General features: G+C 37.6%; 1 protein-coding gene across 1 annotated transcript; it reads left to right on the top strand.

Moving 5' to 3' along the window:
* Nucleotides 1-1,237: 1,237 nt before the first annotated feature.
* On the top strand, nucleotides 1,238-13,994 carry ppl (periplakin). Its single transcript, XM_084126787.1, has 22 exons — nucleotides 1,238-1,470; nucleotides 3,573-3,672; nucleotides 4,556-4,710; nucleotides 4,850-4,970; nucleotides 5,057-5,176; nucleotides 5,292-5,333; nucleotides 5,463-5,624; nucleotides 5,799-5,906; nucleotides 6,338-6,433; nucleotides 6,520-6,642; nucleotides 6,770-6,916; nucleotides 7,226-7,377; nucleotides 7,454-7,557; nucleotides 7,645-7,802; nucleotides 8,800-8,978; nucleotides 9,080-9,218; nucleotides 9,363-9,556; nucleotides 9,898-10,048; nucleotides 10,141-10,224; nucleotides 10,321-10,437; nucleotides 10,555-10,647; nucleotides 10,957-13,994. Exons 1-22 carry the CDS (start codon nucleotides 1,421-1,423, stop codon nucleotides 13,624-13,626), a joined length of 5,265 nt encoding a protein of 1,754 aa, XP_083982913.1. The 5' UTR covers nucleotides 1,238-1,420; the 3' UTR covers nucleotides 13,627-13,994.
* The last annotated feature ends 3,033 nt before the right edge of the window (nucleotides 13,995-17,027 follow it).

Genomic DNA, 17,027 nt, shown 5'->3' with positions numbered 1-17,027 from the left:
ACACACCCCCTGATGACTCACTGTTTAGCCATCCAACAATACCCGGTTCTCATTACTTGTTCCTCCGTTGGCATTAAGAAGGGTCCCCTAGTGACTTCTTAGCATGAGGCCCTGTTCAGAGACAACTGCGATGTTTTAAATCTGTTTCAGATATGTACAATGGCTATAAAAATGAAAACTGCTCTGCAGTTTAACAAGCACATCAGCAATCAGTCTAACAAAAGGTCTGGCTTTTAAAACTCTTCATGAAGCTAAGTCTCACAAAGTAGCTGCATCCCAAACAAAAGTCGGGCTGGTTATGTAAAGTCTCTGTTAAGCTTTAGTAAGATTTTTTATGTCCACCCAGAACTTTATGGCTACAACAAAAGCCATCAATAAATAAGACATGCTAATTTGTACTGTGGTGCATGTGTTCATGTTTTGTTTACATGAGAAGCGAGAGTCAATATAAATGTAAAAAAATTTTTTTTTTTTTGCCCTTTTCTAGCTAAACATTAAATAAGCATCCAAATTAAAGTCGCCATGAAACGGAAGTTGCAATAGTCTTTTCATCCCTATTTTGACGTATATCCGAGTGAAAAATCAGGTCCTCCCTTGAAATCGGGTATCTGTTAGGAACCCAAGCAATCCAACTGGATCAAATTCCTTTTGATAGGTACTCTCTTTAGTTACAATTCCTACAAAATCATGTTATGATGAATGCTGTTTGAACTATGTTATAATGTTAAAATATTATATATAAATTAAAATATTATTAATTTAAAATTTATTTATTTTTTGTAATTCTACCTTTTTTGGCTAAATTAACAAATGTTGAACAGAATTAGTTAATAATTTTGAATATGTTTATGTTAAATGTTAGTTTATGAAACATTGAATAGGCCTCAAGCACACTTCTAATTTTTTATTTTTTTTAAATCATGAGATACCCAAACAAAAGTAATCGTAATTGTTGTGGACTAAGCCTTAGTTAGGCTACACACCCTATGGCCACAATTCTATCCACATAATCACAGTAAACGCTGATGTTGCTTACTTTTCTGAATGAAACAACATAGCCTACTATTGATTAAAAGTTTGCTCTTGAGTCTGTATATTAGCCTATTAAATGTATCCCACGAAAGTACAGAAGTAACAGGGACGACGCCTCTGTTTCGATAGGCTGCAGGTATGTCTCTCAGAAAGGGGCGGACACCAGCCCGTGCTTTAAATGGGCTTGATGTCTTTTAACACGGCTAACCTTGAGAGCTCCTGTTCGTGGGAGGATAGTTGCGGTTTCGTTCATTTGTGGGCGTTGTATGTGAGGTGTAGCTGTCCTGGAAGACGCTCCAGGTAGTTGAACGACAGACACCAGAGTGGGACCCTATCTGAGCCATTTTAACAGCTAGACTGGTGTTGGAGAAACACCGCAACTGTCATCATGTTCAAGAAAAAGACTACAAAGATCAATGCGACCATCACTGAAAAAAGGTCGGTGGCAACCGGATACACTTGTACGTTTTGTTGGGATGAGGACTTTCATTCGCGTCACTGAGGAGTCGTACGGAGCGGCGCGCGCGAGTGTTTTAACTCTGTCGCGTTTCATTGTCTTTGGTTTGTAGTAGCTACATTAGCCACGGTGCACAATATAACCTGAAATTTTAAATATTAATTTCTGCTTTGGGCTTGCTTGACGTGCGGTTACTGTAGTAAAGGGTGTGGCGCTGTAACAGGTTGGATAACTTTTCACTGAGATCCATATTGCTTGACTTGCGTGATTATTCTGTAGCCTACTAAACAAAGTAACGTTAGACTGATGTAAATTGATATTAGAGGAATATACAGTAGTCATTTAAATGTATTATTTATGTTTTATTATTATTGTTATTTATAATGTATTGTTAATATCAATAGGCTATTATTAATATTATTTAACACTAAACAACATTTTTATTTGGCCTATATTATATTTTATATTATATCTTGTTGCATATAGTTCTCAAATTACATCTGTATCAGTAAAGGCTGGAGTCAACATATGTAGGAAATGTTGATTGGTTAAGGGTAAAGGTTTAATCAGAGTGACACTTTCAAGTTCAAACAAGCATAAACTACTGATGGTTTGATAGATGAGTCTAGCCTCGAGCTTTGTTCCTACAGTAGCCTATGTAGGACACTAATATAGTAGGGTAGTTCACTGCAACTATGGAAGATTTTACTCTTGGAATATGGTTTCAGTTTGAGTCAAAATTATTTTATTGGTTACAGATGTACATAAAAAAAAAAAAAAAAAGTTTTCCTAAACGCATAGTTTTCTGTTTAGGTCATCTTTGGGTGTCGTTTGACTGTGCTACGCGTGCAATGGGTCCCTCAGTGTCAAATGTGCCAAGTTTTGTGACTTGTATGTATGCTTTAAACAGAAACAAGGCATGACCTACAGAGATATGGGCCGTTTGCTTGCAGTGAACTATAAAAGGACAAAACCTTAGTCTATTTCATAACACTGTTCTTAAGATACCCGGATTTCAGTGTATGTTTTTGCATTTGTATATTTTGTATATGGGAACACCTCTAGGGAAGGGAAGCGAGCATCAAATAATTACATGCCAGACCCAGAGCTTCTTCTCAAATCAGATTAAATAATTTTCTCTTGACAGCAAAACAATAATAGATAGACCGATAGATAGATAGCTTTGTTTTCCTATTTTGCTTTAATGGTTGTTTTTGATTAAATAAATTACAACAGCATTTGGTAGCATAATCTCTTTCTTTAACAGTCCAGCTATGTTTTGCCACACCTTTTGATGGGTTTCACATACAGATGCATTTATTTGAGGTGACACAGAAAATCTTTTTAACCTTCTTGCATGTATGAATAAAACCAGTTAGACCTGTTTGAGTTTCTAACGCCCTCATTAAAGCCACCTTCTTGTTGTAATTATCATTCTCATTTACATATCTCACTCATAACTCAGTTCTACAGTTGTTGTTGTTGTTTTACAGCTCAAATTAACACAAAACTGTGTTGTGTTTTCTTATTCATGACATTATCATTTTAGTCAGTTTAAGATATTTATAACTGCCATTAACATGCACTAACCTTATTATTAATGATTCATGCTATTGTATGTTCAAATAACATGCCTTGTCCTTAAGGCAAATACAGCCCAAGGTGCGTAATTTGTTTTCTGATCAAGTTTAGTCATGTCCACCGTGCACTGTCACACTGTATTTTTCTAGAATTCATAGAGCTAGGCTGCAGTTATGAACAGCATTTCTGAATTTTTTTTCAGTACGGTTCAGCTGAGACAATATTTTTTGATGGCACCAAGGTTCTCTTAACAGATCTGAAGTCTGTGCCAGATGATGTGGAATGAAAGTGTTTCAAGTCCTGTATTTATTTTCAGAGCATCTCAGCATGACAGATAAGTGAAGGGAGGTGTTATGTTCTACATCCAGAGATTCAACATAACAAATCTACTACATTTGCTGCAGTATTTTGGGAAAATGCAGACCGAAAATTGTACATTTGGCTCACTGTAACTATATCAAACTGCACCAACAAAAACTAATTTCCTTTAATTTCACCTCAGACCAACTGATAATGATTTGGTGAGCCTGATTGACAAGTTGCAGAGGAATGCAGACAAGGTGGAAAAGAACATCATTGAGACAGAACAGAATCTCAATAGGGTAGGTACAGTAAACGGGTCCGTGGATTACAAATAAAAGCCGTTAAGCATGTTAATGTCATCTTTAAATATGTCCATTTAGGGTTATTTGGGTTACAATAGTGGAAAGTTTATGCCAGTGTTACTTTAGTATTATTTCTATACTATTGTAGTATTTATCAGTATCTTGAATTAGCTTTTATTTAAAAAAAAAAAAAAGTTTTCATTTACATTTTTAGTTTAAGTGATTTTTGTTATGTATTTTTGTCATTTAATTCATTTTTGTTTTATATATTTATAAATAATTTTACATAGCTTTAATTCATTATTATTTCAGTTTAAGTTTCAATCATTTTAGTACTTCAACTTAAACTTATTTGATATCAGTTAGTTGCCAAGTCTACATTTTAATTTTCTTTTACGTTTTTAAATTAAGTTTAAGTTTTTCCATCTAATATTTATATTTTATTTTATCCCAGCTTTATTTCAATTAACGATTCAAGAAACAATTTTTAATAGTTTTAGTTTTAGTTAGCATTAACAACACTGGTGTATACCAATGGAAAAATAATCTTTAAAGGAATAGTACACCCAAAATTGTTATTATTTACCCTCATGTAATTCAAAACCTATATGATTTTCTTTCCTTCTGTGTAACACAAAAGAAGATATTTTTAAGAATCTTTAAAAAAAAAATGTCTCTACAGTGAAAGTCAGTGGCGTTCAAAACAACATTGGACCTCATTGACTTTCTTGATATGGAAATCTTATACATTTTCAGAAATATCCTCTTTTGTGTTACACAGATGAAAGTCATACAGGTTTGGAATGACATGAGTGTGAACTATCCCTTTAACTATTGTTAGATAACTATCATAAATTGTGTTGCACATTGACGTTTCTAGGATATCAAGAAGATCAATGAGGGCAAGCCGCCCCTGTACCAGGAGGACACCAACAAGAGGATCCAGAACTCACTGGAGCTACTGAAAGGCCTGGATGATGATGCATCCCAAGCCACCCGTTTGCAGCACCCTCAGGCTGAGATGATTGAGAAGGAGTACGTTTTTATAGCCACCTTCAAACTGAAATATCTGATAGCATCTCATGCTATATGCCATGCAAACAGAATTATATGCTGTGAATGCTTATGCTATGGGATTGTGGATGACTCATTTTTTTTCTCCTCTATGAAAAAGTATGAAACAGCTGCGAGTGCGTGTGATGAAGCTCCGCGATGATCATGATCGCATTTACAACATCACACGATCTGAGCAGGTTCCCACCGTCAACTGGGGAAAGATGATTGATGAGAAACTGGTGTGTATCTAAGCATACCTCTCTCTGTTTCTTTCTTTCGAATAAATGATTTCAAATGATTCATGGTCAAATATTTTTGGATGTAGGCAAATTTGAACAACAAAGGATTCGGACAAGATCTGCCCACCATCGAGAATGAAGTGGAGGAGCACAATATTTTCCACAGTGAAGTGGAGGCGTTGGCGCCGTATATCACTGCAGACCGGGTACATTTATTTAACTGATGGTTTTAAAATGAAATGCAATACAAGACGAATATTTGATTGTTTTGAACAGTCATGCGAGTGGCATCTGTGACTCATTTGCTTACTTGCATAACAGGACGGTTTGGATGGCCAGCAGGCGAAGTACAAGAAACTACTGGTGAGACTTCACTTTCTGGATTTAATTTGCTACCTAGTTATGCACTGAAGTTGTACTAGTAAAAGACTGAGTTAGTTGTCAATTCACATGTCTAAAAACACTGTGGATTTCACCAATTGTCCATTACAGGCGAGCTCCGCAGCACGTCAGAAGAACCTGCTCAGTCTGAGAGATTACATGCAGCGCTGCACCAACGAGCTCTACTGGATGGACCAGCAAGCTGATGAGCGAATCACATATGACTGGAGCGACAACAACCTGGACTACCCTGCCCGAAAGAGGCAGTACGAGGTAAGGCTTGGAAGCCATTTAATGATTGGTATTACAAGTCTAGATGACACTAAGACTTTCGAATATGCTTTCATGATTCAAACCTCCTACAAACTATATGATTATAGTACTGAACTGCTTATAAATAAACTACTTATAAATATTTTTTAACATGCTGCTTGACATCTTCATCAGAACTTCATCAGCAAGTGTCTGGAGTCTAAGGAGAAAACCATCACCCAGCTGAATGAAGATGGAGAGGAATTTATTGAGCAGAACCATCCGGGAAAAAATGTCATTGGGGTAATATTACAAGCCATTCGCTATAATGACTAATTCCCCCCCGATGTCGTTTTTGTAACTGTATATTTTACAGTGTATAACTGTACTGCACTATAAAGTAGTATGCAGTAAAAATAGAATAAGAAAGATTACTCCAATCTAATCTGATATCAGTTTTCACACTCCATTTTCTCTGAGCATAGTTGAGCCAAACAGCATATATATCATAAAGGATGTGATCTTATTTGAAGCACAATAATCTTCATATTTTAAAATAACCACCATAATTGATATGTGGATTAAAGAAGTATTTACTTGCATAAAGCTTCTTGATGTGATCATTTAAAGTATTCTCAAAATGCCAATTGCCAATTTCTATCTAAATAATAAGATGACGCATACTACTGTGGTATAGCCGTAAATGCTTATTCTAAAACATGTCTTGGTTTTAGGCACACATGGATGCCGTGCATGCGGATTGGAAGGAATACCTCAACCTGCTCATCTGTGAAGAGAACCACCTCAAGAACATGGATGACTATCACAAAGTCAGTCTACATTTTACACACTAATTTCCTGTTCCATATTCTATATTGCTATCAGGTGCATTATTCCTTTTTTTTTTAATTTACAGTTCCACAAGGATGCAAGAGACACCAACGATTTGTTGAAGCGCCTGGAGACCGAGATCAACCAGAAGTATAATCCAGAGTTTAAAGACATGTACCAGATGGAGGGGCTCATTGCTGACCTGGATGTAAATATATTGTTTAGTTTGGCACCTATATTGAATTTCTTTTTAATTCATATAATGTGTATGTTAAATGATTAATGAATTAAAAGGTGTCTTCACTATTTAAGGCTGTCTGTGTTTGTATTGCCAGGATCAGGCAAAGGCCATGGGTCATTTTGACGAGCGACTGAAAGGTCTTCAGAAGCGCAGCCTGCAGGTGCTCCCTCTGAAGTACCGCAGGGATACTCCTCAGAAACTGCTTCCTATCGAGGCTCTGTGTGAATACGAGGCTGATGAGGTAAGGAGTTTGAGCTCTCGCTCACTGTATGCATGCAGCTTAGAGCTCCGCTAATACCAGTCGGTGTAACATCAGCTATTATCATGAGTAAGCACAGAAAACCGTTACACTCTGTCTCTGCTCGGGTTTTCGGAGTCCCCCATCTAATGTATTTAAATCCTTAAGACGGCCTTCACCCAAACGATTCATCTCATATAAACCTCTGGAGACGTGTGCAGGGGATTTTGTATGGATTTCACATTCGTGTTTTTTTTTAGCTGCAATATCAAGTTGAAACAGAGCTTACTTTGCTTATTTTGAACGACACAGGGTTCAATTTTGCGAGGGGAGCGGTACACCCTGCTCAGGAACAATGGGCCCAAATGGGATGTGAAGGATGCAAATGGCCGCACCATGAGTGCTCCAGGAGTGTGCTTCATAATCCCGCCAACCGACCCTGAGGCTGTGGCCGTTGCTGACAAGTGGGTATTCCTTGATATCTGTATATGTCATGTGTAAATGTGTCACTTGTGTCTAATATGAAAACATTTTTTGTAGTCTGATAAACCAGCACAAAAGCATCAAACAGAAAGTAGCCAGTAGCAAATCTGCACTACAGGCACGACTGTCAGAGCTAAGGAAGGAGAGTACAGGAGGTCAAGGTTTGTCTCTCACGTTATGATAAACTTAGATGCAAAGCTCTCCTAAAGAGAGTTAAATACTTCATTCATTCTTACCTCCATCCTCAGATAAACAAGAGCAGCAATGCCGTCAGCTGATGGCAGGACTGGATAAAGTGGTCAGTGATCTGGATAAGCAGGAGAAGGCCATTTACTCTCGAGTGCGCCCCCCACTGGAGCAAACGCGTCCTGTTCAAGACAGCTCTGACAGGCTACAGGACATAAAGGTACAAAGTTTGGTGTCTTAATGTTAATTCTGTAGTGGACAACAAGTGTCATGTGTCTGACTAAATGTACTCATTATAAAAAGTACATTCTAATAATATTCATTATCATTATATTTCAGTCACATTAGTATAGTGGTTCTCAATTGTTTTTGGTGATGTCCACTTTTAAAGAATTTTGAAACTTGAGTGCACATTTGATAGTCATAAGGCTCGTTCACACTAAGAACGATAACTAGAAAGTTAACGACATAGGATAAGACGTACTTTTAAAAATCATTTTAAATATAAAAGGATAGCAGAGTCCACTATATCGATTAGCAGCACAGTGAAACAATTTCATTGGAATCGCTTTCAGAATAATTTTTTGTAGCAGATGAACGATAAAAGCAGTGAAAGCCAATCAGAATCCATCCTGGTTTAAGATCTCAAACAGTTAAAGCAACAGACAACAAACTGCAGCATGCACTAAGAAACAACAGAACAATATCATCCGCTGGTGTGGAATCTAATATAGCTATTGTTAAAAGTTATCTTGGTCAAACTTTTAGGGTCCAATTCTCATAATTAACTAACTATTAACTATGACTTTTGCCTCAATAAACTCCAAATTACTGCTTATTAATAGTGAGTGAGGTAGTTGTTAAGTTTAGACATTGGGTAGGATATGGTCATGCAGAATAAGGCATTATCTCATCCTAGTAATATGCATGCTAATAAGAAACTAATAAAACGAATAGTTAAAAGTGAGAATTGGACTCAACTAAAGTGTTACCGTTATCTTTATAGTTATTCTTGGTGGTATTCAAAATAACAGGCATTCAAATCCAATAAAATGTGAAAAATAAACTGCACATACACCTCATTTGTTCTCTTGTCTGTCATCAACACAGTAGACTTGAATGTGTAAAAGTGAGCAAGCATCTGAAATGACCCTGACCCTGTATTTCAGTGGCAAATGGCATTTTGACCTTGCCTTAATCCAGTATTTTCTTCATAGGACATTACTTCTGCTGTTCGCAAGATAGAGCCAGAAAAGTCTGCAAAATTACAGGAGGCTGAGACTTTCCTCAGATCCTCTCCCAAATGTTCAAGTGCACCACAGCTCTACTCCAAGGTGGATGAGACTAACAAAAAATACAACAAGGTCGATTTGCTGTTGAAGTGTGCAGGTGACAAGTAAGTACACCTCTTTTTTTTCTTTTTTTTTACAACGGGATTCAAGAATGTCATGCTAAATGAGAACCTGAATTGTGAGCCTAAAAAATTTACTTTTGTAGACTGCAGAACTCCTATCAGCTGGAGAATTCTCTGCAGAATGGCAAAGCTCTACTGTCCACCTATGAAAACAAACTGGCAAGAGAGGAGGTTGCCCCATCCGACCCCACCTCACTGGAGAAGACCCAGCGCGAGTTGGCGGTAAGCTTCGTAATCCATGCCACTTTTTTTTTCTCATGATCTTTTTTTCCAAGATTCACTAGGATCCGCGGACACCCTGCTATATGATTGATGTTTTTTCCAAGATTCACTCATGATTGATGTCTGATGTATTCTTGTCTCCAGGACATTACATCTGAGCTAAGGAGCAAAAGAGCTATTATCACAGAGTCTGAGCAGAACCTGAGAGATGCCAAGGCCAGCTGCAGCAATATGGCCAGCAAAGTGCAAGAGCATTGCCCTGATATTGAGAGGCAAGAAGCTGATGTTCAGAAACTCAGCAAACGCTTTGACAACCTGAACAGACAGACTGAAGCCAGGTGAGTTCATATTAAACCAAAGTTATTTCAAATGTGAGTGTACTTTAAAAAAAGTCATAAGAATTGAATTCAGATTAGTCTTTAGTATACTGCGTTCTGTGATTTATATTATTTATATTACATCTAAAATGAATAGGATTGTTTTCCCTATTAGTGTTTGTTACACTTTACAGCAATTTGTTAATATTAGTTGTTAAATTTAGTATTATGAACATCATTTAATAATCCATTTTCATTTATACATTTACTATTGTTCACTGTTAATTCATGTTTGTTCATAATACATACATTAATGTTAATTTATACAACTTGAAATTAATAGAATTATTAAAAATTTACAGATCACAAAGTCTGCAAAGAGCCAAAATCGCCTACGCCAACTACCACAATGACTATGACAACCTCAATAGCTGGCTTTCTCGAGTACCAAACTATGAGCCACGTGAAACTGATGACCTCAAACAGATTGATGCAAAACTGAAAAATCAAAGAGTAACTTCTATAGTCATTTCCGTCATTACAATAATTGCACTGTAATATTACAAATTATATTTATTTACCAAAACCATGTTTGAAATGTACAGATTCTGCTCTCTGACATCACAAGAAAGGAATCAGACCTGAACAATGTGTCAAGAAATGCACAGCTTTATCAGCAAGCAGTCAAGGTACGAAAATCTCAGTGTATTACTTACTTGCAGAGAATTATCCTACTATCATGTTTATGCAAAGCTGTGTGAACTCCTTTGTGCCGTGGCTTTCAGGACTATGAAAATGAAGCAGAGCGGTTTAAATCCATCCTTGACCTTGAAGATGGCTTGGTTCCCCAGACATACAAAAGGACCAGACTTGAATCTCCTGCCTTGAAAGTGAATAGAGAGGTGAATATTTTTGAAAAGTAAACAGTTTCCTGGATCAAGTAATTAGAACATTGTATAGTCTTTTTAATGAGAACAGTTTTTCTGACTGTTGAAGTTTAAACATCTTGTGTTCTAAAGGAATCTGCAATTGAGGCTAAATTCACTGAAGTGAATGCTGTGAACAAACAAAGACTGCAGAACCTTGAGTTTGCTCAAAGCCTTCTTAACCAGGTAAAACACATTATCATATGCTATGATATAACAATAGCATGATATAAGCATGGCCTTTTAGTGCTGTCAAATCAGTTACTCGCGATTAATCACATCTAACATAAAAGTTTGTGTTTACATAATATATGTGCGTATTATATAGAGATATAGAGATAAATATATATATATATATATACACACATATACATATATACAAAAAAATATATTATGAAAACAAACTTTTGTGTTATATGCGATTTAATCGATTTGACAGCACTTCTTTGTTTTTTTACTTATTATACACATTCAATATTTTATAATTCTTTATAGCAACCAGAAGTTTCAATAATCAAGCAAGAAGTCCAGACTGTGAGATCATCAGCCCCAGGCGAAGAGCCCTGGAGAATCAAAAAACAGCTTCAGGAAGAAATTCAGCGTAGAGACCAACTGGAAAGGGAAATTCAAAGTGTACAGACTGACATCTATTTACTAGAGGGCCAGAAACCGCAGGATACTATCGTCAAGAAAGAGCTCATCAAGCAGGTGCCTGACCCTCAACTGGATGAAGAATATCACAGGATCCAGCAGAAGCTCTTAGATGAAAGCAGGACCACTCGTGTCTTAGAGAGTGAACTGGACACTCTGCGTATAAAGCTGCGTGGGATTGAGACCGAAATGAAAGAGGGAGCTCAGCAGTATACAGTCAAAGAGGTGCTCCGCATTGAGAAGGACAGGGGACAGGAAGAAGATCTCAGGAGACTAAGAGAAGAGCTAGAGGAAGTCAAGCGGCTAAAGATGGTCAGAGAGAATGAAATCATTCAGATTCAAAAGCAAGTGACTATTCTTGCAGAGGAGAAAAGCAAGGAACAGGAAATAATCACTGAAGAGGAAGTCATTAAGGTTCAAAATGACCCTCGACTTGAGAGTGAGTACAGATTGTTGCTTGAACAGAAACAAAAAGAAATAAACACCCGAAAAGAACTTGAAGATGAGCTTCGATTCCTGCAGGAGAGATTAAGGCGTCTTGAAAAAGAAAAGGCAATGGCTGAGGAAAAGATCTCCATCAAAGAAGTCCTGAAGGTTGAGAAAGATATTGCTTTAGAGAGAGAGGTAGAGAATCTGAGAAGACAGTATGAAGATGAAAAAACAAGGCGCAGCACCTCACTGAGAGAGAAAACAGACCTTACCCGCAAGATTACCAGTCTGGAGGAAGAGAAGTCGAAGGTCATAATTCAGGAGAAAGTCCGTGAGATTGTTCGACCTGATCCGAAGGCAGAAACAGAGGTGGCAAATCTTCGACTTGAACTGGTGGAGCAGCAGAGAAGGTGCAGAGATTCAGAGCAGCAGCTGAGGTCCCTTCAGGATGAACTGACAATGCTAAGAAACAGAGGCCCACAAATTGAATACAAAGAGACAATCAAAGAGGTCGTCAAATACAAGATTGACCCAGAAACAGAAAGAGAACTGGAGAAACTCAGGAATGAAATTGTGGATAAATCCCACCAAACAGAGAAGTTCGAGATGGAGATCCTCCAACTCAAAGAGGAGATTCAAAGATGGAAAGACACCAAGCCTCAGATTCAGACCAAAGAGGTCGTAAATGAGATCATGCAATACAGAGAAGATCCTAAAACCAAGGAGGAGATTGAGAGTCTCAAGCGGAAACTGGCTGAGGAACAGAGGAAACGTTTGGACCTGGAAAACGAAAGGGCTGCAAATGAAGAAAGGATCAGGCTCAAGAAGATCGACTTGTCACAGGTGAGGGAGAAGATTGTCCAGCAAGAAGTTGTGAAGATGGAGAGGGATCCGATCCTGATGTCAGAATGTGACACCTTCACTTTAAATATCAACAATGAGCAGAAACAGAGAGAGATCTTGAAAGAAGAGCTGATAAGGCTGCAGCATCAAAAGGCTGAACTGGAACTCCAGCTTGAGGAGCTGGAACGTGAACGCAGAGCACGCAGAGATGCTGAGCTTGAAATCCAGAGGTTGAGAGTGCGGCTCAATGAACTAGAGATTAGGGACAAGGAAAACAGAGAAAAGGTTACAGTAAAGCAAAAGGTTGTACTCCAGCAGGACCCTCAGCAAGAAAAAGAGCACTCTATCCTTCGTCTTCAGGTTGAAGAGGAGAGGCACAAGCGTATGCTCTTGGAGAAGGAGTACAACGCCTTGTTGCAGCAACAAGAAATACTTGAGCGAACGGAAGTGCGTGAAAAAGTTGTGCGAACCGAAAAAGTCCAAGTCGAGCGAGACCCAGATGCCGAGATGGACATTATAAGGCTGAAGAAAAGCCTTGAAGAAGAGGAAAGGCGACGTCGTGAGCTGGACCAACAGATTATCATCCTAAACTCTAAGCTTTCTGAGGTGGAGTTTACCAATACAAAATCATCTAAAGAAGTCGACTACATTCGCGATGAAAGCAACAAGCTACAGCAGGAGAACCAGCGCCTACAGAACGAATTAAGGAAGCTTCAATCCGAAATCCAGATCACATCAAAAGAAACCAGACACATCACTGAGTCTTCTCCGGCGGAGAATAGCAGGAACCTAGAAATTCGACTGGAATCCTTGCAAAGAGAACTCACTGACCTTAAACGCATCAGAATGGAGAAGGACGAAGAGATTGAAAAGCTTCAGAAGAATCTCTCTGCAATGAGAGTGAAGAGGGAGCAGCGAGAAAGTCACCTCCGCCGTTCAATTGTCGTCATCGATCCAGACACCGGAAAGGAGATGAGGCCTGAGGAGGCTTACAAGCTTGGTCTAATCGAATGGAAAATGTTCGTCAACCTTCAGAGTCAAGAGTGCGACTGGGAGGAGATCACCGTCAAGGGTCCGAATGGCGAGTCTTCTGTTCTCCACGACAGAAAATCAGGCAAGAAGTTTGCCATTGATGAAGCTCTGAGGGCAGGAAACATCACAAACCGTCAGCTGCAACAATATCAGAACAAAGAGATAAGCATCCAGGAGTTCGGTGTCATGCTGTCAGGCAGAGGCATATAAATTGCATCGGAAATCTCTTTTTATTTTCCCTTTCTCAATACAGTATGTATTTATTTAAAAAAAGCATTTTTAAATCAATGCAAGATGGTGTTCCTTTATGGTCATGGTGCTGAATCTGGTTTAATGTTTCTATTACTATTCCTGAAGTGTTTTCATTAAAGATTAGCACTTTGAGGATGTATTACTGAAATCTAGTTCAGTTTCACTGTAATCTGATCTAAGACATGCATATAAAGTGTGCGCCTTAATGATAAATGATAATGTTACAGCCCTATCTCGCTTTTCATGCACTTTTCACTAGTCAGATTAATCTATTCTCCTTTCATGTGTTTGATTTGAGATTAAAACATGAATGAAATGTGAATAAACCTGAGTACTGCGTGTTCTTTCCCTTCATCTTTATCATAAAGCAAGCTCAAACTATCTTTACAATCACTTTTTAGTTCACAAAACCATTGGGTGTCTTTCATCTATGGTTTAAATGATTACCAAACATTACACAATAAATAAGCAGACTGAAAATATTTTGATTACTTAAAATATATCACTCTTAAAAAGAGTAAAAAATTGTTTTGACATTTGTTTTGCAGGAATTTAAAGCCCCCCTGAAGTCAATAATTGTATCCATTCAAACTCATCTTTGATCACCAAAAAGGCATATTTAAAAGTTTTTTTCCTGTGAAAAAAAGTATTCATGCCTTAAAATAGCTTAAATGTAACTACACCCTTGCTTCATTTAGTATACGCCTAACCATGAATGTGCAAATGAGCCCTAAATCCACTCACTCCAGGGTCGTCCACAAGTTGATGTATCAGAATGGTAACGTGTTTTATGTATCATTCTCTATAACACTGGACAGTAACGGTAATTTATATGATTAGCCTTTTACTCGACTATCAAACAGCAAATAATGTGTTGCTGATGTTACACAAACCATGTTCCCGTTCACCATCTCAGAGTTACAGCTGCCTTCTGAAAATCAGCATCCTTCAAATGTTTTGAACACCATAGAACATCAGTGGAGAAAGTATAGTTCATCATAATGTGCAATATACATCATATACACCCGCTATATTGCTAAATGTACATGATTTTTCATATCAACAGAAAAATATACAGGGATAACCTAGCCTCTCTTGAGACTCCCCTGCTTCACAGTAATGAATCTGATGATATGCTAAAGCCCGCCAGCACGATGACGTGATTGGTTACAAGGTAGTTTGTGACGTAAGAAACACCAGCGATTTCAAACCTCTTTGACTGTCTTTTTTCACTGCAGTTTTAAGAAGAAAATACAATGGTGTTGACATGAATTTGCACATGTTTTGTCTTAAAGGGGTGGTATAATACCCCTTTTTACAATACGTAAAATAAGTCTATGTTGTCCCCAGAGTTCAAAATACCCCACAGATAATTTTTACAGCATGTTAAAATTGTCCCTTTTTGAGGGTCAGTAAAAACGCGTTGTTTCGTGTGTGTGTCCCTTTAACACTAGAAGTGCCAGAATTCCATAACTACTAGAACTGCCGCAAGCGGTCATTTTGACCGCTAGATTCCAAACTCTATAGGCTATCTTTAATGATAAATACCCAATTGAGAGATTAATGCATTTATTGTATTAGGATATCTTTTAAAAACAAAACAACACCAAACTGTACATTTAAAAAAGTTTAATTATACATCTATAAATAATAATATCCGGAGATGTCCTGAAAAAAATGACGGAGCAGCCTATGTTTTCATGTTTACACTGTTCGATCGCGCCCGCGCCTTACACACACACACACACACACACCATATTCCACAATTGCAATCTTGACATCGCAGCCTGTTCATTATAGCCATAATAAAATATAATAATAAAATAGTCAACCTAACATATAAAAATTCCACTGCTCTGTTTATATAGTCAGTAGTAGGCCTAGCCTACAATTCGTACCATTTTGCGCATGTGAAGAGGATGATTTTTTCCGTCAATATTGGAACGTGAATGAAGTACAAAGCCTATAATAAAGAATAGTTTCTTTCCAAATACATCGCAAATGTTGAAACATTTTGATTCTAATTAGAGAGTTACGTGAGCCCAACGCCGTTAATTACTTTCACTTTCGCTTGAAAGTAGCTTATTTCATTTTGGCTTGTTTATAACGTTAGTTATTTTTTCATTCTTGTTCTGTTCTGAATATCATTACATTTAAATGATTTGTTGTGGAATATGTTTTGTGTATTTTTTTACCACATTTTATTGTTGTGTATATTGATAATAATACCGCGAAATTCAGTGCGGTCAATATGACCGTCAATGGCCGAAATAGGTAAATATGTTCATTTGTTTTTTTGCCTTATGTGTAATTTATATGAAAAACATTTTAAATGAAAATACAGACACTTTTAGGAAAAGTCAGGTACCAGCAGGATTTTATTTATTTTTTCAACAAAGTGATTGCAGATATAAAATTCAAAACGGTCAAAATGACCGCCATGGCGGTTCTAGTGTTAAATGCAAATGAGCTGCTGCTCCAGGCACAGAGGGCGGAGCTTCAAGAGCTCCTGTGTGTTAGCAGCTCCGATTACCTCACGCAGACATGCACTAAAATGTCAGAAACTGTTCTGCCTTTTATGTTTAAACTGGAGTCGGACAATGATGGAGAGACTCAAGAAGAAGTAACAACATGTAGAATGCAACAGGACGTTTCTGAATGGTTAGTTGATGAATTTATGTTGCTGATGTGGAGTTAACTATCTTCAAGTCATTGATCAGCATATCCTGTCATGATAATCTATAAAACGCTTGTGTGGGAACTGTTGTAAGATGCCTACAGAGTGATATGCTATTGCATTTGTGTTACGTACTGTATTGCATGTGAAAAGACGGATGCGACAGCTTGAGCAGACTCACAAATGTGCTGCACTACAACAACTCTTCCTCTTCTCAACATGGAGCTGGGGGCGGGGTTTATGTAAATTTTAGGGTTAGTGATGTCACGAACCCGGGAAGAATGTTGTTTTTGTCCCTACCAGCCATTCATGTAGTCCTTAAAAAATGCTTCTTCCATTGCTTTGAACTTTGAGCGTTGTAACCCCGCAGATGTTGTTTATGCTTAAACAGCAACATTACACACTAACTAAAGTTAGAAAAGTGAAATCATAATCAACCACCCCTTTAAAGCATATTAAAAACACCACATAGACAATATAAGCAACATTAAAAACATGATTTTCACCACAGGGGGTCTTATAAGCCAGGGTAGTTGATAATCTGCAGTTACAGATAAACAACACAGTGCCATTTCCATGACATCTCAAATTGTATTGTGTTCAGTGCCATTGGGAGTTTCATTTATAGAAATGTTTGGAATAAAATGGCCTCCGTTTTGCTAATGCTAAATTTTTAGCTAGC

The sequence above is a fragment of the Abramis brama genome (assembly GCF_963993115.1).
Source record: "Abramis brama genome assembly, chromosome: 1".
NCBI classification, from domain to species: Eukaryota; Metazoa; Chordata; class Actinopteri; order Cypriniformes; family Leuciscidae; genus Abramis; species Abramis brama.
This window is presented reverse-complemented; position numbering and strand designations above follow the sequence as displayed.

What these genes read in the sequence shown, in the direction of transcription:
- ppl (XM_084126787.1), top strand. Translation starts at nt 1,421, where the DNA reads ATGTTCAAGAAAAAGACTACAAAGATCAATGCGACCATCACTGAAAAA. An exon ending in CGAAGTACAAGAAACTACTG is followed by an intron (nt 5,334 to 5,462) that starts GTGAGACTTCAC and finishes TGTCCATTACAG; the next exon opens with GCGAGCTCCGCAGCACGTCA. An exon ending in GGAGAGTACAGGAGGTCAAG is followed by an intron (nt 7,558 to 7,644) that starts GTTTGTCTCTCA and finishes CTCCATCCTCAG; the next exon opens with ATAAACAAGAGCAGCAATGC.